The 25962-nt window shown below is 44.0% G+C and overlaps 3 protein-coding genes across 6 annotated transcripts in view; all 3 read right to left on the minus strand.

Annotated features, from left to right (window-relative positions):
• Positions 1-13307, minus strand: part of LOC110976318 (gamma-aminobutyric acid type B receptor subunit 2-like) — a 50782-nt gene extending 37475 nt beyond the window's left edge. Inside the window, exons 1-3 of one of the 3 annotated variants that reach the window (XM_022229491.2) lie at positions 13174-13307; positions 5544-5641; positions 1759-2673 (exon numbers count right to left, since the gene is read on the minus strand). In XM_022229491.2, coding sequence (XP_022085183.1) covers positions 1759-2037 — 279 coding nt within the window. In that variant the 5' untranslated portion in view covers positions 2038-2673; positions 5544-5641; positions 13174-13307. Of the gene's footprint in view, positions 1-1758; positions 2674-3259; positions 4338-5543; positions 5642-13173 lie in introns of those variants that run through there. The other 2 variants (XM_087143204.1, XM_022229490.2) reach the window with 2 other exon arrangements.
• LOC147797494 (splicing factor C9orf78-like) lies at positions 9990-25943 on the minus strand. Of its 2 annotated transcripts, XM_022229493.2 has the most exons (11): positions 25781-25943; positions 25537-25596; positions 23453-23504; positions 23198-23268; positions 22466-22549; positions 21396-21476; positions 20911-21039; positions 20024-20157; positions 19395-19496; positions 19065-19167; positions 9990-13422 (listed from the first exon to the last, which is right to left on the minus strand). In XM_022229493.2, the coding sequence occupies exons 1-10, from the start codon at positions 25870-25872 to the stop codon at positions 19067-19069; spliced, it is 906 nt and encodes a 301-aa protein (XP_022085185.1). In that variant the 5' UTR covers positions 25873-25943; the 3' UTR covers positions 9990-13422; positions 19065-19066. The 2 variants fall into 2 exon arrangements, with proteins under 2 accessions (XP_022085185.1, XP_086999333.1); XM_087143207.1 differs by lacking the exon at positions 9990-13422 and having other exon boundaries at positions 16725-19167.
• The window catches only part of c9orf78 (chromosome 9 open reading frame 78), a 71612-nt gene continuing 55639 nt past the window's right edge, over positions 9990-25962 (minus strand). The window contains exon 11 of the mRNA XM_087143206.1: positions 9990-13422. The gene's annotated coding sequence lies outside the window, so the exon portion shown is untranslated. The remainder of the gene's footprint in view (positions 13423-25962) is intronic.

Consider the following 25962-nt stretch of genomic DNA (forward strand, 5'->3'; position numbering starts at 1 on the left):
GAGGCCTAAATACGACCTCAAAATAAATGACGCCAATGCACTAACAATGGAATAGCGGGACGCGGATACCGACATACGCTATCGGCCTGATAGGATGATTGCCGGCCATGAGCGTTGACGGTCATTTTTTGTAAGGCGTAAGAGTAAACTAGAAGCTTTACTAGTGCGAGCTGGAGAAATTTATCAAAATATCCATGATGCGACTTTGCAGTTCAGACAGGAAAATGCACGTGTCTCTTCGAAGGAAAGCGATTTACGCCTGGATCGCTGGGTCTGCAATTTAATTCGACTTTCTGACGAACAACAATGTCGTGATATTTCATGTTCGAATCCAAACCAGAGACGATCGCAGACATTATATTATGCTCTGACAATCTCTCATTGTTCTCCCACTAGGCTTCATTTATCATCACTTATTTTGATACTGAGACCAAACTATAGAGCGTCACATCAATTATTTAGTTCGGCCTGTCCAGAACAATCATATCGCATTTCGCTGACTCGTGAAGCAAGTGAAAAGTGTACGAGCCGAGAAGGAAAAACCGTGAGCTGCATTATTAATGGGATCACCAACCGAACGGACTGAAAGGTAAAAACGTCAAATTGATATCCCCCTTATTATCCAAGTGAAAGTGGCCACGGTCAATGAATAATCGAGGAGTTTTCATGGGGAGAAATTATGTACGCCGACTTAATGGCGGGCCCAGAAGGGCGAAACAGTGGTGCTGAGGTTTTACAGAAGATTGTGCATTCAGGCTTTACAATACTGAAATACTAAACCGACTCTTCGGTTGATATAAGTATGGACGGTCAAGCTGAGCGATGCATTTGAAGATAATGGAGGTTCAGGGGTACGACATACTGACGACAGGCCATACGGAGAAATTAATGACCAGGGAAATATGTGTCTTTGCAATATAAATGTATCTGTTCTTGTGGTTTCTCAAAACAAGTGGCATAACCGGGGCTAAATTTCCGGGGGACACCCGGGGATGCACACATTTTTTTTAAAGGGGGCACCACCAGAAAACAAGCTGCAGCTCCATTTAACAAGAGACGTTGTTCAAAGACTTCAAATGGGGCGGGGAGGGGGAAGCATGGGCATCTGCTTTGGGGCACATCCCCGCATACTCGCGCTACTGTCTAAAACTTGTGGTAAAGAATCGATAATTTCAACTGGGGTGCTGTCGCCAATACGGGCGGTTCACAATAGTGTGCCACCGAGAGTTCGCAACGCGTTGGCCAATCACAATGCGCGAAATCTGTCGACCCTATGCGCGTTCAGAAAGGGTCGACGAATTTCGGGCGTTGTGATTGGCCAACGCGTTGCAAACTCTTGGGGGCTCACTATTGTGAATCATCCGTATTCTCTCCGCTTTTGTGCGCAGCGCCCCAGAACTATGAGCATTCTCGTTTATGAGATCTGACACTTTACAAAAACAAAGCCAGTAGGCCTATTTCACCGAGCACAAAGACACGCGCACTGAATTTCAACTTTCAAGAGACATGTAGCCTTCTGTAAAGCATGAATTACTGGGATCTACTTTTTTTTTCTGTTCACGCAAAAAGAGAGGCCATTTTCACTTATTTGATCCACTCTGATATGAGATAGGCAAATTATCTTTGATCTTGGAAGTGCACACTGCACTTTGCATCTCGTCTACAACTCAGTAAATATCTGCAGAGAAGCAAACTCGTTTACAAAACAGCAACCACATGAAAAGAGTGACGGTACTAACGTTGGTCTTGTGGTCTTACCTGTGTCCAATTCCAGATCATTCGTAGCTCGTAATCCGCCAGCAGGTCCTGGAACTCATTCACGTGGTCGATGGCGATCTCCGTGGAGTTGACGAGCATGTCGTTGAAGTAGTCGCTGAACGGGAAGAAGCCGGCGATGTAGATCGGGGTCTTGTTGCGGCTGGGCCATTCTGAGGCCGTCCGCAATGCCCAGGCGGCCGGAGGGGAGAGTCCCAGGTGCTGAAACAGCAGGGCGCAGACTGCCACTTGGACGAAGGTCTGAAAACCGTGGGAATGCATGGCGCGCGCGCACACTGCTTCTGTTTTTTTTTCCAGGCGATCAGACTCTAAGGTAAATAATTCATGTGCCAATTCCGGATCGAGGTCTCAAGTCAAATCCTCCAACCTAAGGTGATTTCAGGCGGAGCAATTTCTGTGTGTGTTGTTTGTAGGATCTAAGGGTCCTCGGTAGTTCTGTAGGCGTGTTTGTGGTCTCCGCAAAATCCAGAAAGTTTATATTTAGGGCCAAATTTCGAGAACATAAATCACGGCAGCGTGGTCACGCTCAGTCGATAGGAGCAGGAGATCTGGGAGCGGAGTCTGCATTCGCAATCAAACGGCTGTCCCAGTAAACAAAATAGAGGAGTCGCCTTCTCGCGGGGCGCACTTCAGACAGAATTGCGCATTCTTGTTTGCACGTTTCTTTCGACGTGATTGCTTCTTCTAAGGTTTTCATCCGAGACAGAGAGAGAGAGAGAACAGATAGACAGGGGGAAATTGGGTCCGTGGATGTGATTTCAACCGTTCAGCAGTTTGGCTTGAGATAGAGTTACGCCTGACGGGCTGGCGATATTGGGTTTGAAGCTGCGGCAGATACGCAGGGAGGGGAGCCCAAAATAATACAGACAGGGTAGCTCGCGATTGAACATCAGTTTTCTGCAAAAGAAGAGACGAAGGAAATGAAAACTCGTTAATGTTGCATTTCGGAGGGGGGGAGCATTTTTGAACACGAAACCTGATGCTCGTAATGTGTCAGGCTAATTGCCTCGTTGTTTGCTGCTACACTGTGCACGTCGGTGAAGAAAAAACACGTAAGAGTCGAGGAGGAAAACGGGAATCGATACCTGTTTACAAGCAATTAGAACATGCCCAACCAAACAGGCGCGCGAACAGTCTTCAGTCACCGACGACTGATGGTTAAAAGCATTGTACACACACGTACACATTTTACGTCCGACGTACCACTGTTACCTTTAAACCTACCAGCATTAGTAGCAAATACCATGAAATTGACATCAGATCTGAGCTACATTTTGCATATGCCTTGGAGTGGAGAAAAATCCCGTCGCCGTTCTTCAAATGTCTGGCTCCCGAAAGAGGTATTAAAAACTGCATTATAAACAACATCTGTATTTAATTAGAAGGAATTGGTAAAGGCTTTGCTGGACTCTAAGAATTGGTGTACTGTACTTGGATCCCAGACCCCAAACAAAGCAGTCTTTTAGAATCCGTCGATACTTACGAGTCGGAATGGGAGTCCTGTGATCTCCTTTTACATCATCCTATCTGTGAAGCGGGAATAGCTGTGTTTCCAGGTCCGCGGAACTCTGTTCAGATGCCCACTGGACATAGAGTCTGTTTCAGTGATCACGTACCTTGCTCCAGCAACAGAATGGTATATCTCTGCTGTGCGAGACCCACGTGTCAATAGATCCTTCTTCCAAAGCGGTGTTTAATTTCAGGCTTGGCACCTTATCACCGACCTGTCAAAAGCCACGCTATGCCTGCGCTATATTGGGGGTACTGTATGAATACTTCAAAAACCGAGAACGTGCCTTATCTGGAATCGGGTGATTCACTCCCGAGACTCCCTCGTCATTGGTTGTACTGGCTGTAGCGTGTCAGTCGTGCGTTCGGAGCGGCGATGGTTCGGGATCCAATGAATGAACGAGCAAGTCAGAGGTGCGCGCGAACAGTGATTCTGCGCCGATAGCACAGTGCATGCGTCGTGGGAGGGCCGAAAGTGAAGGCCGTAACATTGGGATTGGTCCCAACATGCACGCATGTCATCAGCATCGACCACGGTCATCAACGTCGTGGTTGCGATGGCGTTAACGTCGTTGACGAAAGCCCATCATCCAATGCACCATCACCATGAGTCGATGAAAAATCACTCAAGCCACAGTTAGATGTTTGCTGCATCGGTGGGCGTGGGGGCTAACTCAAAGTTTTCTCTATAGAGTCGCGTGCTACAAGGCAATGAGGTCTAACGCTCGTGGTAACGATATGCATGCAAGTTTGGCACTCCTTTTTTCCGGTCTGCAACAAAGCCACGCGTGCACAAAAATGCTGACGGTTGACATTTCTGAGCTTTGGGTACGGCATCCCAAAAATCAGCATCAAAAACGGACTAAAAGATTGATTCTTTTAAGTTGGAGCAAATATTATTCAATCAAACTTTATAAAAGACCAAACTGAGTGCGGAGCGCAGTAAGTGCTTTTGTTTGAAGATGCAGACTTCTTTCAGAATGTGCTGTCCAGAAGCAGCAATTTAACGGAATATTTCTGCAGAGCACTAATTAATGTTGACACCCAAACGCTCTACACATGGGCATCTAAGACATGGGAAAATAGTGAAAATCCCCCTCCAAAAAGATTGAGTCTCTTCATAAATTTACCACAAAAGAGTGAAAAACCACTCTACAAAGGGTGAAAACCACTCCAAAAGAGTGAAAAATCACTTTAAAAGAGAAACCACGATGAAGGACAACTCTTTTGGCTCCTTGGCAGAGGGGAAATTTCACTCGTTTGGCGTGGTTTTCAATGTTTTTCAAATGGTTTTTATATTGAAGACTTACTTTTTTGAGAGTGAAATGTTAACTCTTTTGCCTACAGAGAGAAGTCTATTTATATTGGAACTGTGTCTCATTATTGATGTATGACTGGAATATTCACTGTAAAGTCTCATTCTCCAAGTTCGGTGCACTGAATAAGCCATGCCCAAACTGATCTTCGGTTCATTGCTGATATCACAAGATTTTACGAGACTTATCAATCCTCCGAGATGCTGGGTGCAGAAAATGACGAAGCAAAGTTTAATTTGCTCCGAGACATTCTTAGCCACGTTCGCCCGCGTGTTGTGCATGTCGCGGTCGGATGCAGCGCCCATTATGCCACACGCAAGGTGACCTGCATGTTTCATTCAACTTTCATTTTGTTTTCAGAACCAGTCCGGTCTCGGGCTTAATTTTGGGATGGGACCCATGGCGGGCAGTGTCTAAGATGGCACGAACGGTGCTCCATCGCCATATATTCTCAGCACATTTGGCCCTCCGGTCCACTGAACCGCAATGTGGGCTACACTGCTGTGGTGCGTTTGGCCTCGGTCGCTTCGATCCAAACGACCAGCTGAATCATCGTAATTACACGCACAACATCCTTACTATGGCCACCAAGACGATACCGGAGTGGCTCACCGTAAACATTCATTGATTTTGATCGTAAACAAGGCCTTTGTTATACGGAAGTCTGTGGAGAAAATTTGTTAGAGAAAGACCAAGACAGCATTCAACGAGAATGTTGTCCGAAATGCATAATAAATTTAATGCCAACTTATAACTAACTATCCTGGAAATAATTTTCCGCCACCTTTTTTCGGAAACAGGGAATTCCATCATATAAAACGAAATTCAAGGCTCATTATCACCGAAAAGCAGAGTTTCTACGATATAAATTAATAATCTCAGTAAGGAGGCAAAGGTTCCATGGTCACATACGCGCTTCTGTACTCAATGAATGGTACTTACCTTCAGTCCGAAGGCTGTTTCGCTTTTTACTACATCTATTCACAACCGAACACTTGGTGGTGTCAACTTGAAAGCTGCGCGGTATTACTCAGATCGAGCTGGAAGGTAAAAAAAAAAGGCAACCTTTTAAAGTGACACTTTTTCCGATTCAGTATGGGGACCCCACAAGGTTAAGTTATCTCTGTCTCAATGAGGAAATCTTGATGACAATCACGTGGTTGTAGTAAACATGAATAATGCAGTATCCACTTGAATGTCCTAAATGGAAGACTTTGAGACTCTTGGTGGCGGCAGGCAAACCGGTCCACAGTTCTGCGCGTGCTCAGAACTACCACGGATGTCCTGAACAGCGCGCGCATGCCCAGAACTGACAAAAGGCCCCTTTGTCTACCGCCACCAAGTGTCTCAAAGTCTCCCAGTGGAGCAAACGTTCAGTAGAAGACCTTGCTGAGTACCGGTACAAGAAAGCTGCAAGGAAACCCGTGCAGCATTGGCTGGATTGCATTAATGCGTAGGGGGCTAAAAGGAAGGTTGAGACCGGTTCATATACTTTAGGCCTACATGACATCGAAGCCAATCTGACACCTCAACGCATTTATTGCGAACTTAATTCGCCTGGTTTGAAATGCGTTCAACTTGTGAAAATTCGCAGCACTATGACTCGATCAGAAGGCCACAATTTCGCGTTTGTGTCTTCGCGCCAAGTACGAGCTGGCCTTCAATTCAATCCTATACCTTTTGTCTGAAGCTTCGTCCTTTTGCATCCACTCTTGACAATCGGTACTTTCAGGAAAGTGGACCATATACATAGCATAAAGATATTGCTGTACGAAATGCTGACCTTAAGCAGTAAACAGCAACATGATACGGTATACATTCGGCATATTTTTGCAGCGCCAGATGCTGGATGTTTTTATTTAGATGGTTTATAGAATTAGCTGCTCTTTAAATGGCTGTCCTTGAGGAGAAGCGACCCGGCTGCACCTGAGTCCAATACAAACTGCTGACGTCAGAGGGAGAGGGGCGTCACTGGGACTGTGAGCCAAGGGGGCGGTGCAGCTCCCTCCAATTTTGACATCTGCGTCTGTGGTGTTTCATCACAGGGGCTCGGCGGTGATAAAAACGCGTAAGAAATGCGAAGGCTTGTTGTTGAAGGTATATGGAAATAATAATTGACCGGGTCTCCATTACAAGTTTCCAAAAGGTGCCATATATCATTATCAGAATCCTTGCCGTACATTTAAACCAATTCATCAAGAACTTGAGTCTGTTTAACTGTGGTCATGGCGGTGAAACAAGTGTCACAGCATTCCACAAACATGGTCGGCTGTTTTACATATCTTCGTATTGTTTGTCGTCTGGATATGTTGAGTAGAAGCTCAGCCATGAACGGGGGGGGGAAGCTCAGTGAAGAATGAGTAAAGCATGTTTCATTACAATGACAAGACTACAATTTAGTTACAACGATGCTACTCAACTATAATCTGAAGTGACTGTGTATAAAATTGGTAAAATAAACAGGGTTGGAGTAACTACATGACAGACTGTCGACTGCAAGGAAGAGAGTCGATTTCAGAATCAATTTGCGCAGACCATTTTTGAGGAGGGTTTAAATTGCTGTTTTTCCCCGACCAATTTGCGCCCGTCCAGTCATACCTGTCCTCTACACGCCGATCTGCCTTGTGTTTACATGTTTTCTTAACTCGAATCAACTTGGCGAGTACCGAATCCCAAGCCAAGTTCTCCGGGAGTTTACCGGGGCGCCACGGGCCGAGAGTGCCGGCATCTACGTGAGGGCAGCGGCGGATTCTCCCCTCACAAATTGTGATCGGAGCCCAAATTTGCAGGCCGATATGAAAGCGAAATCTGCAAAAAGCATTTCCATTGCCGTGATATCCGACGCGCCAATTAAATCTCCAAGCCCGCAACGGGCAAATATTTAGACGCTCCTCGACGGCCGTTTATATTTGACTGTCTGAAACCGAACGCCTCCAGCGCAATTTGAAGGGGGGGCATTTAAAACATTTTGATAACAGCCATGTAAAAGGGCCCGAGAAAGATGATGAAAAAGTGAACCGGAGAAGGGATTGAGCCGGCGATTAATGAACACTATCACAAACGAGACAGCCACTAATGATGGCCATATTTTCTTCCTGAAAGGTTTCAATGGTAATCTGTGCATCGTTTGGAGATATTGACTTAACACACCACATTCAATGAGGTTTAATGCGGTCAAAACATCACCAACTCCGGGTTTACCAGAGGACTACACCAAACTGGTTGTATTTATGCAATAACACCCAAGGTGTAAAGTTAACACCAATTTCATTTCATAAGTTTTGTAGCGCTGGCGCTCCCCTCCTTACTTAGTGAAGTCCGAGCAATTCCATTACCTATGCGATTTTTGATACCGGGGGAAATCGTCACCCCGTGTTATGTTCTAGCAGCCAGGTGCCGTGGGCCCTACACCCGCATCGACTAGCGCTTTGGTCACAATTCGCCCCACATAACGGAAAACTACTTGGCCACCAAGAGGAGCTGGGTGGCTGGCCGTCATACAGCACGGAGATCATGAATGATTATCAATATCGGTGTTGACATTGATATCAGAGCTTTTCTCTGCCCGTATTGGACAAACATCAGTCGAATCTTGGACGAGTTACAGAATGCGACAACAATGATAACCTCGGATAAAAAGAAAACATACCACAGGAGATGAAGGATAGTTGTGACATCAATGATGGGATCACCTTTGAGCATCTTTAAGCATTGATAGAAGTTTAAGATAGAAATGGGTATTTTGATGACGAATCTCCCAAATGTTCTTCACTGAGTTTTCATTATTGTAAATGCAGAAAAATATACTCTACGACATATGTCTGGCAAATTAATAAAAATGCATTTCGAATATAAAATTCAATTATACAATAGATTGATGTTTTGAACGTTAAGTGCAACTCATATACCAGCTAATACGTCAAGCATAGAGATGCAATTTATCGAACATGAAGCTTGATGGGGATACTAAATTGAGCGAGTGAATAAATCAAGATATTACGGGGAGATACCATGGTCGGACCCGCTCCCTCAACTTCTATGAGAGAGGACGGTGCGTCACGCAGAGATTACACAGGCCAATTTGCCACTCATGCGAAGTTTGTTCAAGCACAAAACTACTGGCATTCAACCTCAACTCCATGGGCTGCGTGCGCGTTCCTTCCCTAAGATCGCCCACTGCAACGTGGAAACCAACATGGCGAAACAAGATCGTATCCACGGGAACAAGGTTGACTGGCAATCGCATGTGACCCCAAAGTGCTGAACGCGCACGCGTGTCGCTGCGGTAAGTCAGCACGCGAGTTGAGCGAACCACAGCCCGGGTAGGGACGGCGTGCAGTTCGCATGGCGGGGCAAATAACATCGATTCAATTAGGGTGCGAGACAGGTGAGCGGTGTACAAGGGAAGTTAGGAATCGTGATCAGACAGGCTGATTTCTCGAATCCCATCAACAGTGCTACATCACTCGAGACGTTCTCTCGAGTTCTTTCCATGAATTAGCAATGCCATTTTAAAGACTGCGATTTGAGAACTTGAGGAATAAAACATACATTAACATAGAGCCACATAACGGGCTCCAATTAGTTACTAGCGAACTTTGATGAGAACAATTAGTGAAAAAAATGACGTCATCAGGTGCAGGTGGTGCAATTGTTGGCAATGACATTGAAATGAGTGACAGACGAGCAAAACCAACTTCAATGTCCTTGGCAAGGTTTGAGGATTTTATGACGGGAGTATAGATTTTTCTGGATCGAAAAAGAGCAAACTAAAAAGAAAAGGCGGGAAGCGACATTTTCTTTGAAAGACTTTCAAACCGCCCGCCCAAATTAATTTTGAATCCGATATCAAACCACGTGCCAATGGGAATAGACAGAGACATTAGACGTTATTTTTTTTTACATTCAACGTTAATTTCTTTTACAACGCAAAAAATGGTGTGGAATAAAAACTGCTTAGTGTCTTTGTAAAGCGAATGGTTAAGAAGAGAAAATATACTGACGGCTGGGCTAATTGACAACCGGGTAAATTTCAGGCTGGTTTGTTGGTAACACAGTGTTGGTCAGTCTGCATATTTGATTTGTGACTATTTAATTTCTGATTTTTTTGCCAATTCCTCCTCCTATACATGTAAACAGTAATCGTCCTCACAGTGTTGTTGTTCTTCCGACGGACTGTCTCCTGAAATGTCCCACTCGCAGTGGGAATCTCAAGAGGAGACGCCATCACGCTCGAACGGACGACTGGTGTGTTTCGACCGAGGCTTGCGTCACAGCAGCCCATGTTTTGACACGAGGCGCGTACGGGGCGCGGCGATGGATCAAAAGCGCCGCCCATCGGAAATGGAGCTGTAGGCAAAAAGACTGGCGACAAGTGATGCGGGGATATAAATCATCCAAAACAAGTTTTATTTTGAAAGCTGTGCAATCATAAGTGTCTTCCATTTACCAAAGACGTCTCCACACTGATCTGATTCCAACTCGTTGACTTTTTTATCATTTTGATTATTATGTGATATTTTGTTACTGGATTGCTATATCAGATTTTCACAAAATCTTCTTCATGGGAAATCGGAAATATGTGTATATGCCGTGTATATGTCCATGAAATGCTGTGGCAGTTACAAACATATGATTTGATGAAGAAAACCATGGTGCATTATACACAATGTTGTGCCTTGTCAATTGGAATAACTGTGTTCGAATATTCGATCTTCCATTCTTTTATTCGAAATTTCAGTGGTACCGAATTCTCACACAGAAAAAATATAAAAAATGAAAAGGAAAACCTTGAAGGAAAAGTAGTTTTGGCCTAGCTATTGGGCATATTAACTGCCTTTGTGTTGCGCTTTTATAAGTCAATTTTGTAACCAAATAACTGAATTTTCCCCTTTTTTGTTTCAATGATTTTCACTTCTGCATACTTAATTTCGAAAAAAAAGGATTCAATTAATCGATAATATAATTATTGAATATAGAGTATTTCAATAATTGGCAAAGCTTTTGCACGGTTATTAATATGAAATAAAACTTATGTAAATTATTCCTTAATACTTTATACATGTACATTCAGCCCATGAACCATTTACTTTAATGACAAATATTACGTACAGAGTTCTCTCCGGTTGCCTCTCGAGGCCAAATGGCACAGACTTTCTGAGCGAAAGAGGGGCATTGCCGAACAAAAATTACTCATCACAAACACGGCAATTTTGTCGGTTTCTTGTCTTCACCAAACATACCTTTCCTGTTCGCAGAAAAAAAATCTGTGTGCCAAACAGTTACACAAAACAGAGCCCTTAAAATTCTCGGGCACAAAATAACCACATGCACTTTCACGAATTAATTTAACGGATTAGACAGGTCCCAGTTCCAACCTACCCAGGTTATAAAAACAAAACGTTCGATCCTCTTAGACGGACTGATATAAATCGAGGCTCGCGCTCAGGCCAAAGGGATAAATGCTCCCCATATACGTCCAAGAACTAACATTCATTTATAAGCAGTCGGTTTAATCAACACCGGGTGGTTCTCGTCAGGGGAAAAACGTGACTTTGTGTGCAATCAGGAACCCGTGTGCAGCGGAAATTAACTTGATTACTCTTCGCTGACAACAGCTCGACAGAACAGGTAGAGAATGCCTGCACAGCCACAGGGGGGCGGAAAAAAGCTGGTGATATGGAGGGTTGGACACATCACAGTAATACAAAGCTCAAATGAATAACGCGGCATCGCTCACACTGGTTTCACCACAACAGTGCGCCTCCAAGAGTTTGCAACGCGTTGACCAATCACAGTGCGCGAAATCTGTCGACCCAACGCGCGTTTGATAACGGTCGACAGGTTTCGCGCTCTGTGATTGGTCCACGGGTTGCAAATCTTGGAGGCGCACTATTGTGAATCGCCCGTATTCTCTACACCAAAGAAGAATCGACATAATCAGCGACACCACGACTGTTGATTCAAAACGAATATGAGACAATTTTTGTGCCGTGGTTGAAGCACTGTATTCACTGAAATAAAACTATGCAGTGCGTTAGCAAGCAACTGCCAAACCCAAGAAGTTCAGAAGGTATGGATTTATGAATTTGCCTCTAAATGACGGCAAACAGGCATTTTTTTTCAAAAGGATACATTCTTATGAAATGGAATCGTCACCACACGAGACAATAAAGGACAGGTTCGTGTAGTATACCTTTTGTAGGAAGTACAAATCGTCTTACTGAATAACCATCTCTCCCCCGCTCATCCAGACAATTTTCTCCGACGGACAACCAGTATCGTGAAGGACCTGTCTTCACGGATAAATGAATCAAATGCTTATAACCACGAGTGGGATTAATTGCCTCGGAAAAAGGAAATCCATCCTCCCAACTAGACCTACGAGCATCATGAAAGCTATTTATCTTTTCAAGACGAACATTCTTTTTATAATGTCAAGGTGAGACGGACCCTTGACTCAGTTCTCGACCTTTACGCGATGCCATCATTAATCCCAGATGGGCAAAAGTGAGACGTCTGCTCGGAAATCGTGGCTGGATTTGAAAGCTAACGGGCAAACTGGTGAACCGACTTGAAAGCCAAACAAAGTTACATACCGGCTGAGCTCAATGGATAGCACGCGGAGTGGCAGTCTGCCTCAAGTGACACTCAGCCACAATGAACAAATCCTGCAAGGATAGCGATCGGCTAACCCGAGCAAAATATTTCAACCAACCAATCGGCTATGCATTCTGCTCATTAAAGGTAATCCTACTATCCAACCAACCAGTCAGCCTCAAAGTCAGCCAGCCAACAGACCAAGGAACCTACCGACGAACAAACGACTGACCAACCGACCAACTTGAATCACCCAACCGACCGTCCTACCTACCAACCGACCAACCAAACACCAACCCGCCAACAGAAACCAGACATCACACCACATCTTTCCCCCATCCATTCAGCCATTCACTTTCCTCGATGTCGTCCCTGGCTCCCGGCGCGGAAGCAGCGTGACACTGAGCGGCAATAAGCGATAAACGTTAGGGTAAACTAACACGCTGCAATCATCCACGCCACCAAAAATCAATTCGGCGTCTCGCTTTCATTCAGCCGCACCGGGGACAATCCTACAACGTCCCTGGCCAAAATGCTCGTTATTAGGACAGCTGTGCTCGGGAACGATGTCTCTGCATGTTTCTCGTTATCACACCGGACTGAATTCAGTTGGTGGGGATTAACCTAGATGCTGTAAACGGACCGGTCTTTTATTTCTGTGGTACCTCGGATAAATTAAATGGAGTCACTCCGAGTGATTAGAAAAACGGCGGCAAAATCTCACACTTTATTTACACCATGTTCACCACCGCCAAATAGGATATTCAACTTTAATTATTAAGCGTGACCCATAAGTGAAGGATAAACGGTATCAACTTCACAAACCTTAAGGGATAAAAACAAGACGGAAGTGGACCCAGGCTGACATTCACATGCAATCCCTCTCGAGGTAAAACGAGCTTATTTTCCCTATGCTGAGATAAACTTTTGGCGAGGTGCGCATGAGCAGGATATAGCCGCGCGCCGCATTTACCTCTCCACATTCCGATGCTGGCTGCAAGTCCACGACGACCGTGTGGAAATTCGGCCCGGTGGAATCACATCGCGCGATCTCGACACCCAGAGTGCCGAAAGCATCTCCCCGATGCACATGACGCCATCGCACAGTGTACAACACATCACACCGTGGTCGTCTTGATTAAATTCTCGCTAGCTTCTTCCGAGAGCTCTCCTAGCCTTCCCCTCGTCCCACTCTAAACTTCCTCAGCTAGCCAGTTGTTCCCTGAAGAGGTTAAAGAAAAAAATCACTGATAAAGATCTCGGCAGAGTCCATGGTTAAATCCTTTTTTGCCTCAAGTTGCTCACCTCACTGAAAAACATCCGGTGCAAGAAAATTTGTGCAAATTGAAAGACATGGCATGTTCCGAGTTAACCCTTATCCTCTCTCTAATAGTCCGAACACTAAAGTTCCCACCTCAGTGATTTCCCCTCTCCCGAAACCATTCTACAAAAAAGTCGTATCCCTTGATTCTGTATAGCAAATTCAAATAATCCTTAGATCATGACTGGAGACTTTTCTAATTTACTTTATGCTATCACCAATTTTCGATCTTTTCCGACCATCTTTATCTCCAAATATTTTTTTACTATTAAGCGAGCAGAACGAGATAATCTTAAGATACATGTATGTTGATATTACTTGTTATTTGTCCGGCCAGTCTTCTCACAGCAACTGGGATTTTCTTCCTTGCCATTCTTCGATTTGAGAATAAAGGCGCCTATCCAGACCAGCAGTTTCAGTTTGATTCATGTCCGCACGAGGGCGTTTACGGAGAATGTCCGTTGAAGTCTAACAGCAGTGAAATGGGGGTTGGGGTTGGTACGGACCCTTTAACCGCAAGCAATAGTAATCATTTCGTAAATGACTTGTTTTTCTATGATGTCTTCACTCCTACTACCAATCAGGTTAATCTTATACGGACTGCCATCAAATCCAGACAGCAGCAGACGTGACCGAATCGCCGGCTGGTCATGACTCTGGGACTTGCTTCCCCCGGGGGGACGTGGCCGATCGTCACGAGGCAGAGCGGATCTGGCTGCCCTGGTGAACAAAAAAACTGGAGAGCTCGAGACCTGGGCCCATCACCATGGCGACGGGCGGAATAGGGATTGGAATATCTGGTACTCCGTCAAAGGCGGCCGACACGACGAGCCGGGGGACACCTATCTGTGTGACAGAGACGACCAGCTGCTGGCCTTTGCGTGAACAAGATCGACCATGGAGGCCATGACCAGACCTAGTTTTTCATTTTTCTGACGCATCAAAGCTGACCAAGCTCGAGACTTAACATTACAATTAATAATTTGAGGCTACTCAGTAACCACAAAGTTATAGTTCTGAGAAAAGCAGGCCTACTCTTAAACCAGACTTTAAAGAAAGCGGACAGCTAGAGGAACTGTGTATTTCTTCAATCGCATACAATAAAGATTGGCTCTCTGAAAGTCGCCTTGCTTTTGTATATTCATCAGAGAAATGAATAAAGGCGTATCCAGATTTCTGGGGGGGAGACAAGCTGATTCTTATTCCGGAAAATGGTTTAATGTTTTTTTTACTCGTATAAATTCCTCACCTCCCCGGGTGATAATACCACGTCGAAAATGTTACCGCTTTTATTTCCTGACAAAAATTTGACGTCGGGGGAGGGGGACTGAATATCCACCTTGAGCAGACGCACCCCCTCATCGGTTGAAAAGAGCCATGCTGGTGGGGAGTGTTCATTCTGTTGGTAGCGACGCGACAGTAGCATTCATAAAATCATAGTTGTTTGTGAACCAGCCAAGTGCAATTCCCACCAGCCCCTGTTGCTAGGAAAAATGCGCCCTCAGTTGATCTAGCTCGGGGCTCATCTCTCTCTGGATGATGAAGCCAGCCGATTCAGTCGGCCTTTTTTAGTGCTATCCCTTCAGCATTTTGAAGTTTCTAGCAAAATAAGGCCCCTCTATGCGTGTAAGTGTAAGGCTTTGAAGTATATAACGTTGCTCCGTTTCACTGGGGGCATCATTCTTATCTTAGGGCTGTAAGCTCTTGAGGGGACAGCCATGGCTTCACGACACAAAGCTTTGTTCTATCTAGCTGCTTCAAGCTCCAAGTTCAGGAAGCTCTTGAGGGGACAGCCATGGCTTCACGACACAACGCTTTGTTCTATCTAGCTGCTTCAAGCTCTAAGTTCAGAGAGCTCTTGAGGGGACAGCCATGGCTTCACGACACAAAGCTTTGTTTCTAGCAAAATAAGGCCCCTCTATGCGTGTAAGTGTAAGGCTTTGAAGTATATAACGTTGCTCCATTTCACTGGGGGTATCATTCTTATCTTGGGGCTGTAAGCTCTTGAGGTGACAGCCATGGCTTCACGACACAAAGCTTTGTTCTATCTAGCTGCTTCAAGCTCCAAGTTCAGGAAGCTCTTGAGGGGACAGCCATGGCTTCACGACACAACGCTTTGTTCTATCTAGCTGCTTCAAGCTCTAAGTTCAGAGAGCTCTTGAGGGGACAGCCATGGCTTCACGACACAAAGCTTTGTTCTATCTAGCTGCTCCAAGTTCAGGAAGCTCTTGAGGGGACAGCCATGGCTTCACGACACAACGCTTTGTTCTATCTAGCTGCTTCAAGCTCTAAGTTCAGAGAGCTCTTGAGGTGACAGCCACGGCTTCACAACACAAAGCTTTGTTCTATCTAGCTGCTTCAAGCTCCAAGTTCAGGAAGCTCTTGAGGGGACAGCCATGGCTTCACGACACAAAGCTTTGTTCTATCTAGCTGCTTCAAGCTCCAAGTTCAGGAAGCTCTTGAGGGGACAGCCATGGCTTCACGACACAAAGCTTTGTTCTATCTAGCTGCTTCAAGCTCCAAGTTCAGCAAGGGGAGGGGGCCGCAAGAGAACACGGGCCTCGAGTGGGAAAGGGGGCGTGATCACCGTGCTTCATTTTGTTCTGTTAAGACCGCGTTACACGTGAAAACAGCTCGCTGTGGATTCAGCAAAAGCCGCAGACGGACATGTACAGAATAGCGCTAAGTGGGACCTCTGGAACATGAATGGCCTGTTCATTATATGTGTGCAGTACGATACGGCAGTAGCTATTGTGCGCGAGCTGTCCATGCGCACTGGCGCATAATCCACCAGACACTCATGTCGCAACTCTTTCCATAAACTGCTCGGACGAGATGCACGCAAGAGCGCCACGTTACACGCGTCACCGTTTGTTACAATGTTAAATGAGAGTGACTGATTAAAAAACGCCTACCACTTTCCTAATCTGTACGGCTGGACTACGTGTCACACGTCAATTTAACCTCGGTTCAAAAGTCAGGGAGCATTTAACACAGTGAAGAGAAAAAATTGAAAGGGAAAAAAAAATACACCAGCTTGTAGCTGTTGAAACAAATGTTAACAAAAAACAACCCATGATGTTACAGGCCAAATGTACGGGAACAATATTTATGAGCTCAGTAAATCGCTCAGCCGAGACCACGTGAAGTAAAAAAAAATAATAATACGACGAAAAATTAACATAAAATGAATCATTGAGATATTTTGTGCAAGGAGAATTTTATGAGAAGATGAAGTCAGCATGATTTATTAAAGCGGCCATTAGTCGTCCTACAATTTTATTTCCCTTTGAACTACTTTCCACGAAGAAATACAGGCTTCGTAGCTTCACAGTGAACTTGAACAAATAAGGCGTAATGTGAGGGGACCACACTTTGGACAAAGGTCTCACCAATTACTGACATAGTTTCCAAAATTATAACACTTAAAATTTAATCAACCAAAAAGTTGGCTAGTGCCGTGGAACTAATGTTCTTGGTTCACTTCTCCTGCCGGCAGTAAGGCTTTGATGTTGACGATTGGGTCGACGCTCCAATTATTGCAAACGTAGGATGGCACGTAGCTGGACTGGTGTCGAAAAGGGCAAGGCATTCATGAGTCTTTTGTAGCCACGCTAATTGACGTCTCACTGCAATCTTCTGCACCGTTTGGCATGGGTTCTGATGCCGAGTCTCGTTCCGCTGTGGCCACAATTGGCTTCAGCCTGAAAAGGCGTCTTTACGATAAACGCATTCAGCACTCGGCACCCTTCAGGGAGAGATCTCTAATTGGCATGAAACTCAAAAGTCAAGGCTGTTGGGCGGCTCTCTGCCTGACTTGCCACTGCAGGTAATTTATTCAAAAGTGGGTGAAGACCGAGAAACATTTATACCTGAAGATAACAAGAACAGGCCCTCCGAGCTAGACACACGCACACAAGTGTATATTTGCCTGCAACTGGGGACCCCCTATTGTTCCTCTTTTGTTTGTACTCTTTTTTTAGAACTTTTTTAGAAGACCACCCATATGTTTTGTACACAGTTGTCAATCGGGGACCCTCTGTCAATCGGGGACCTTATTGTCCTCTATTGTTCAGGGTCCCCAACTGAATGCAGAAACAAACTCACAAGCACTCGTTAAAAGTCGTTACCTGGTTAAACAAAGTTCGCTTTGTTGGCGTTTAGTTTTGCCTAGACTATGTAAACTTCAGAGCAGAACGGAATAGAGGGGGCATGGAGTAGATTTCATGACAGCCAATGGCAGTTTCAAACTCTGTACAATTTACAAATTGCTTGGAATGGAGTACGCAGGGTAAGAAACACCTGCAATATGAGGCTGGTGTCAGACAGAGGGCTTTTGAAATTGTGCCATGTGAAATGACAAGTGTATCTAAGCTTCCATAAATACTGTAGGTATAAAGTACTCATAATATAGTCAGTTTTGCCTTTCCCAGCTAATCACCATCATTCCCTAACAACAGACCTCCTAAAATAACATGAAAAAAGGACCGAAATAAATAAAATTGGAGACACTGTTACATACACACTGCGTTCATGTATCTTACGTAAGCAGGTCTGGGACCTGACCCCTTTACACACTGGCATGACAGTGGCAAGGGGGGGGGGTTTGGGGAAGGTGAAGGGGACGTTTTGCCCAGCCATGGAAATTTGAAAAGTGGGGGGGGGCACCACATACACCATTTAGAGGCGATGTACATGATAAAGATGTACGTCTCTAACGTGTATCAAATTCATGCAGAATCTTACCTTAGGAAGACATATTTATGGCTTTTTTCAAACTGCTTTCCCTTTTTGGTGATATTGCAAACATTTTAGTCAATGGGATATCCTGACAATCTGACAACATTTCCAACTTCGCTTTAAATTTTGTGCTCACCCTGTCCCTGTCCCCCCCACCCCCCGGGATTTACGCCCGTGCCTTTACATACATTAATATCTCACTCCTCTCAGATAAATAAGTGTCTCCAATCTCAAAAGTCATTTCACAGTCTGCTTTGCACATGACAGGTGAAATGCTGGACAGAGGCTTCCGTGAAGACACGCCCAGGGGTCTAGTCCTCGGCGCGGTGGGGTTGCCTTTGATGACAGTATATCCTTCAGGCAAGAATCCAGCTTGTTATATCCAGGACATTAACGACCCATAGGAGATCAAGCGTACGGCATAAAAGCAGCTCCTTGGCCAAGTATTTGCCACAGAGATGTGGAATTCACCAAAGTTTCACTGGTTAAATGTTGAACACAGTTGCTAAACTGGAGTGCTAGAATGACTCAAACGAACTTTTAAAATGACGACAAATTTCAAAATTGCTTTACTTCCTTGGTCAGACGCTCTGTGGTTGTGCCAGCGCGAGGCAGGTAGTGATCGATTCACTGAACTAACAGGCTATCCGAGTTGAAACATGTTGACAGAGGGCGCTATACATGTAAGTGCAGCCTTGCCACTGCCAAATGCACAGACGTGACCGTGACGGCATGATCCGGTCGGAATCACATGACAACAGACAGACAGATCAAATGATCAAAATGACCGACACAACGTTCACCTTCAGTATCGCCGGAGTTGTTTCTTGAAGCGTTCGTAGTGATAATCGTCTGTGGCCTTCTCCTGGTTGCTGCGTTTTGGTCGTCTTGGCGGTGACTGGGCTACTGCTTGGAGGAATACAAGAAAATCAAATTGTTAAGAATTGACTGTTCAAATTCTCTTACTAACTAGATGGATGACAGAAAAGTGAACTAATTTGACAGTGGACAACTTGAAATCAATTTGCGATCGACTTGACTGAAACACCTGTCCTCCGTGCTGCATCGGCTAATGACTGTGAACAGCAGATCAAAACAAGTATCCAATTTTCAATACAGATTTGGCAGCTTACGTTTCGCAGGTCCGTCTGCATCCCCGACGACGACTGGCCTTGGTTTGGGCTCCTCGACCTTGGATATCCTCTGCTTGGGTGGATTCAACTCCTCGTGCATGTCTGGAAAGAGAGGGGTATATCCACTTCAGCAATGTCCACTGTGCCAATACTAATTTCTGATCCTTTGACAGTATTTTTTAAAAAACAAATATCATTGCAGATCTTGAAAAGCTACCTGTGATGGACTGACACTAACTACACGTTAACTTTACATTGGGTAAACTGAATCCGATATGAAATTTACATCATTTTTGGCTTCTCCCGACTAAAGACGATACTGCTGGGGGCATGATGCAGGGCAAACTCTTGCATTAAAGTTGGAGGAAGACCATCGTCAATGTCTTTTTGGGAATGAGTGAGGATGGCAAAATGACTCCAGGCTGTTCTAGAGCTGAAGATTCTAAGTGTATGTTGCGTTAGCCTGACTCATACTCAGGATAAAGGGCAGCCTTCAAATTTAGCTGTCAAACAGCTTCTGCAACCACGCAACGACCAAAGTCAAACTTCAGTGACACCAAAATGGAACCAGTCTGCCATTACTCAAAATGGCCGACACTTTCAACCCAACTTCGGAGGTTATTTCTTACATCTGGCATGCTGGACGTAGTTGACGGCCATGTTGGTGGGAGCGAAGGAGGTCACGTCTTTCTTCTTGTTCCGCCGCTCCGCTATGTGTTTCTGCTTGGCGTCTTCCGTGGCTTCGATGTTGGCTATCTTGGCACTACAAAATTCAACAGGGAGTACGCAGAAACGTCAACATCCCCATTCGTGGGGCAGAGTCTGATGGCAGAGTGACAAGGAATTTTCAAAGGAGGTGGCGGGTGTTGCTGGTCATATAAGTTTCAAACATTCAATTGACAAGGGAGGGGGTGTTGGAGTCAGCTGGACATCCTTTGATGACAGAGGGCACTGTTCATTCGATCATGATGCGCTTTGATCTTGCTCTTGTTAAAAACCATCCATCGCTGTTTTATACGAGCAGCCAAAGTTGCGAGAAGTCCGACCTTGATTAGCAACAACTTTGGCCACGAACTTCAAATTTGTCTCCATTAGAGCTAAAGAGAAAGGCATTTTTATGTATTTTTAATTTCTTTGAAAAGTCTAAACAAAACTTGTTATTGGACTTTTGAAAGATGCGTGAGATGTTTTAAGACTTTGTTCATTATTTTGCCGATCAATGGTTGGCAAAAACCATGACAATCACACAGCGAAGGAAAGGGTTTAAACAAACATGATGTCAATAGCTCTGTTTAGGTCCTCTCCAGCATTTTCTACAACTGAAGTTGAATTAAGTTCTCAACACTCTCAGCAGACAACTTCCTTCAATTTGCCGTCGTCACTGTTTCTCAAGATTCCCCCCCTCCCGCGGTGCCATAACACCAACACCATCGGATTAAGAGCTGCCTTTTAACAGGACTGTGAAGTACAATCGATAAATTACATCTTAAAAGGTTTCTAATCGACTGTAACTCACTCGATGCCCAAGTCCACCTCCGGGATACCGGAGAGCATCTGGTTGGAGAGCATCTCCTCCGATTTCTTCTTGGATTCAACTTTCAGGTGGTCCGGCAGCTCGTACAACTTATCCTCGGCAGTCTTCAGTCTAAGAGGACAAATTCTTCCTTTCAGAATCAAAGTTATATCCCGAACAAAAAACACTGTTCTCTCTTTCGCACCCCTTTTGCAACTGAAAATGCTGAAGACTTGATAGCGTATGGTACAAAAACAAATGCATTAAAGCCCTCAACTTGTTGAAATAGGACACAGATAACCTTGGCGATATTATCAAACACCAGATATGTATAAAAAGGAGAAAGAAAAATACTTTTTGATGCGAGAAAAACTGCAGCCCAGAACACTTCAGATTTACAACAAGACTCTGGTGAGATTTCTGTTGTACAAATTGAACCGCAGATGTAAAGCTAAAAATATTGAGTGAGAAGAAAATCAACCCCTTACTTTTCCTCCTTCTTTTTCCCCTCCGTCTCGCCGCTGCCTCTGCCTTTCTTCTTGGCCAGCTCATTTTCAATGTACTTCATCCTGTACCCCGGAATTAAGAGCTTGCTTTGTAAAATGCAATTACTTGACTCCGCAGCTGCCGGAATTGATACGGTTTCCCACTGGGGGACGAAAAAAGCCTTTGCCAGAACACTTGATTCTATATTTCTGTATTGACGACTTTCATGTACACCTATAATTCGTATGAGTGGCAAAAGTTTGCAGAAATATCTCCGTTAACTGGTCTCAGATTTGGCCTCAAAATGTACATTGGTCCCACTGCTGTAATAGGGAGTCATATTTCCATTTTAATAATTAGTAGTGTTTATAATTTGGCATTTCAATAGGGGTGTGCATCCTTTTAACACTTTCATGACTTTGGGAATTATTCTTCCGTTTTTTGTATTGACTGGCTTACTAGGGCTGAGTCAATTTGAATAAGTCACTATCCAAATAATCGACCTTCAATTCGATTGAATATCTGAACATTTGATCGTACCAACCAGCAGATTGTTGAGGAACAAACCATGTACAAAATAAGTTGCACTAACACACACAATTGTACATTATAATCAATACAATAGCTTCTCACATCTAGGAGTATCTCCAGCCACAATTTAGCAAGATTTAAGAGACGAACAATACTTCTTGTCCTGTTGAAAATTTCTATTCCTTTTAAATTTTTTAATGAATAATTGACTTTTTGAATCGTTGTAACATTTCTGTGGCTTTTCATTTGAATCTGCTTGAAGCAAACCTCCATAGTGCAATTTTTCTCATTTAAAACAAAAGAAAATTCTCCCTTCCTTTTCACAAATTCTGTATTTGAACATTCAAATTCGAAAAATAATATTCGATTATCAATCAAATATTCCGATATTCGGCGCAGCCCTATGGCTTACTTGCCACTGGTAGGCAAAAAACATGACAGCGAAACACTGAAAGAGAGGCCTACACTTGCATTTCATGCATTCCTGTGTCTGTCAACAGCTTGATTAAATCAAATCAGACTGGAAGTTGGCGTAACTCACATTTCGGCATCTTCATCTCTCCTGTTGGTCTCTGCTGCAAAGGTGGTCTCCATGTTTAGAACATCTCGGGAATCTTCATCTGATCTGCGAGATGCAGTGTGAAGACCGATCCGGATGTCAGAGTCAAAGCAATCCACAATTATGTTGAAATTTTCCACAATTTCAGGCAAATATTCAAAGACACTGTGACAATGGCAAAGGACGCAATAACCAAGGAAATAAACTGATCTGTTATGAATGCTGCCGACATTGTTTCTGTACGCGGGAAATAAATTTACTTGTTTCTGTACTACTTACTCTGCCATCCTTGTTTTTGTTGTTGGTGTTTTAGTTTTTTTCCCTTTTTTTTGGGGGGGGGGGTTATGATTGCATGGGTTTCTTTTTTCTTGGAGGGGGGTTGAAGTACATGCAAGCTTTGAAGCTTTTCATGACAGTGAAGTTAGCAAGCAAATTGTAGAGGTTTGCGGTAGAACCATGCAAGGATATCTCTTTCTGAGTATGTGTGGTTCTCTCCAGTTCAATTTTATGGTTCCTTCAGGTATCTCCAGTTCAATTCAGAACCACGCGTACTCAGAGTTAGCCTTGCATGGTGACACCACAACCCTCTGTAATGGTAGTGATGGTATACACATGCAGAAGGTGCATGTGTAATGAACCAAGACAGACAGTCTGGACGGCCACTGTTGGTCAGTCTCTCCATCTATCCTTTAAACGGTCTCTGCTACGGCTTACCTGTCCCGATTTCTGTCTTTAATCTCTTTGAGATTAATCATTCCACCGGTACGGAGCTTGAAGGGATCATTCTATGAATATAGCAGATGTAAGAGGGAACGATTCATAAATAAAATGCACTGTGTAAACTTGTTAATCTATAATCGTTATGTCATCAAATTTAAAGCTTAAGATTCCTAAAACATTTAAAAAAGACTAACTTACAAGCATATTTGCCAGTTTGCCATGATTGATTAACGTCCGATATTTACTTACATCAATTTCTTCTTCCTTGCTGAATTTTTTCCCAACTGCAAGACTCGCCGCACTGAAAGCAAATATTAACATAATTTGGCCTTTCGGTGTAACTTAATTTTTAAAATGGTTAGGATGTTCTTTACAAAATTGGTATTTAAAAATTTAATAAAGCTTCTTTAGTTCTACTTCTGTTGTGATACGATGCTCTGAACATTTGATTAGAGCTAATTTCATGCATATAGGATTTCAAGCTATTCATGGTGACAGACGACTAAGATGGAAAGCTTGCGGTAAACACCATACAATATCTCTTTTTGAGTCTGTGTGGTTCTGATAAGAACCGGAGAGGCTCAGATACTCAGATGCATATAGCTGCCACGTGGCATTGAATAGTAATACATTCATGATGAATATGCAAGAGAATTGAGAAAAATACATATATATATAAATTTAAGGCAGTGGATACAGGACTGTTTTTCTAACCAGCACGGGATTGGTCATGCACAGTGAGTGTTTGTTGGGGACTTGAAACCTTCAACTTAGGCATCAGTGCCAGAACCAGTGCACGAACCAACACATGGGCCCACCTTAGCCCAGGTTGGACATTGTCTTCATTTACAATGCAATGTAGACGACGTCCAACCTGGGCTAGGGCACACCTGATTCGTTTGCACTGTACACATGTACTTCCTGGCTCAAAATGATGTCACACATCGGTACTCTATAGGCAAGGAACCAGGTGAAAAGTTATCACAGTAAAATGTCTAAGCTTAGTCTCCTAATCCTATATCACTTATTGTGCTTGTTCGGTTGCCAAGCTGGTAAAACAGCAAAGCCATATCACTATATCAGCTATTGTCGGCAGGACCAGTTCACGGTCCAATAATCTCTCTCATATGACATTACTTCCTACAGATTGCCACATGCATTCTTGTCATTTTGAACGTCAAATCTCTCTGCCATTGCATTGGCAGTGCCGTATTTCCAGGGCATTTAGCTAGCTCAACACATGTGCATGTAAAGAACACTTTGCACATTACGCACCTAATGATGCTGACTACCCAGTTGTAATTTTCTTACGCAGTTGTCCTATGAGAGAGATCTACATCCACTGTTTCAATCTAACGTTAGGCCTATTTTTTATTTAGCCTAGGCCTACTTCCAGAACTCTAAGTCTCTAACTCCGTGATACTCCATGTGACCTAGAGGAGACAAGGTTTACATGGCGTTGTAACGCTATGGGGTTTTGGAATCGACTTTTTGTGTTGAAATGGTTCACAGCCGTAATTAAGAAAGCTATTAAATCAAATTTTCCCCTGTCAGCAAACCTGCTTAATGTATACCTTCTAAAAATGGGATAACAAAAGTTTCAGAGCATGAGACAGAGTATTTTTGGAAAAAAATGAGATTTTTGCTCACCAATTTCTCACTTCCACCCATTGACTGTCACTCCATTCGTGTTTATCAGACTGCGCATGCATTGAGCCAACCAATGACCGCGCTTGCTCTGCATCTTGGCTCGACCATTTTCGGTGGCGGGAGATGACATCTTGTGTTGCTTTCATCTTGGGACCATCCAAGCTGCTGCTGTGACCTAGAAATACACATCAGGCGAGACGCGCGACGTGCTGCGCCATGTGTGATGTTATTCCCCGCCACCGAAAATGGTCGAGCCAAGATGCAGATCAAACGCAGTCACTGGTGGGCTCAGCACGTGTGCAGTCTGATAAACACGAATGGCATGAACGGAGCGCCAGTCAACGGTTGGAAGCGAGAAATTGGTAAACAAAAATTTCATTTTTTTTCAAAAATACTCTGTCTCATGCTCTGAAACTTTTGTTATCCCTTTTAGGAGGTATAGCTTAAGCAGGTTTGCTGACAGGGGAACATTTGATTTAGGCCTAATACTTTCTTTCTTACGGCTGTGAACCATTTCACCACAAAATGTCGTTTCCAAACCCCATAGCATTACGACGCCATGTAAACCTTGTCTCCTCTAAGTCACATGGAGTATCACAGAGTTAGTGACTTAGATCTCGAAGTAGCCTAGGCCTATTCCTTTTTGAGACATTAATTCAACATCATGTTTAATGCCCAAATACCTGACACCATGTTGCCTTTGTCTGAATTTCTGAGCTTCTCTGGTCTCCTCCAATATGGTCCTGCAAGACAATTTATAGAAGCCGAAAATGACGAAAACGAAGATCCAAAACTTTTTCTCAATATCGGAACTGGTCAATACACTTCCTTGTGTGTATTTTTTGACGACATGTTTTTACAAGAAATCATTTGTAAGGTTCTGAAAGTACAACCAACGGAACCGAAATCTTTTACAGAAAAACAAACCTCACGTCCTCGGGTTTGTTTCCCTCTTCATCATCTGAGGAAGATTTCCTCCGACGTCGAAAGTGCTTTTTCTTGAAGTTGAACGTCGCCATCGAAGTCGTTTTCCTTGGGTCAAACTCCGCGTCGTCTGCAATTTGGTTGGTAACCCGTGTTTCCCACCGCCCTCAGCGAGAAATGCGTAC

Source organism: Acanthaster planci, linkage group LG11 (genome assembly GCF_054643075.1).
Source record: "Acanthaster planci isolate LZ-2023a linkage group LG11, COTS_SCS, whole genome shotgun sequence".
NCBI classification, from domain to species: Eukaryota; Metazoa; Echinodermata; class Asteroidea; order Valvatida; family Acanthasteridae; genus Acanthaster; species Acanthaster planci.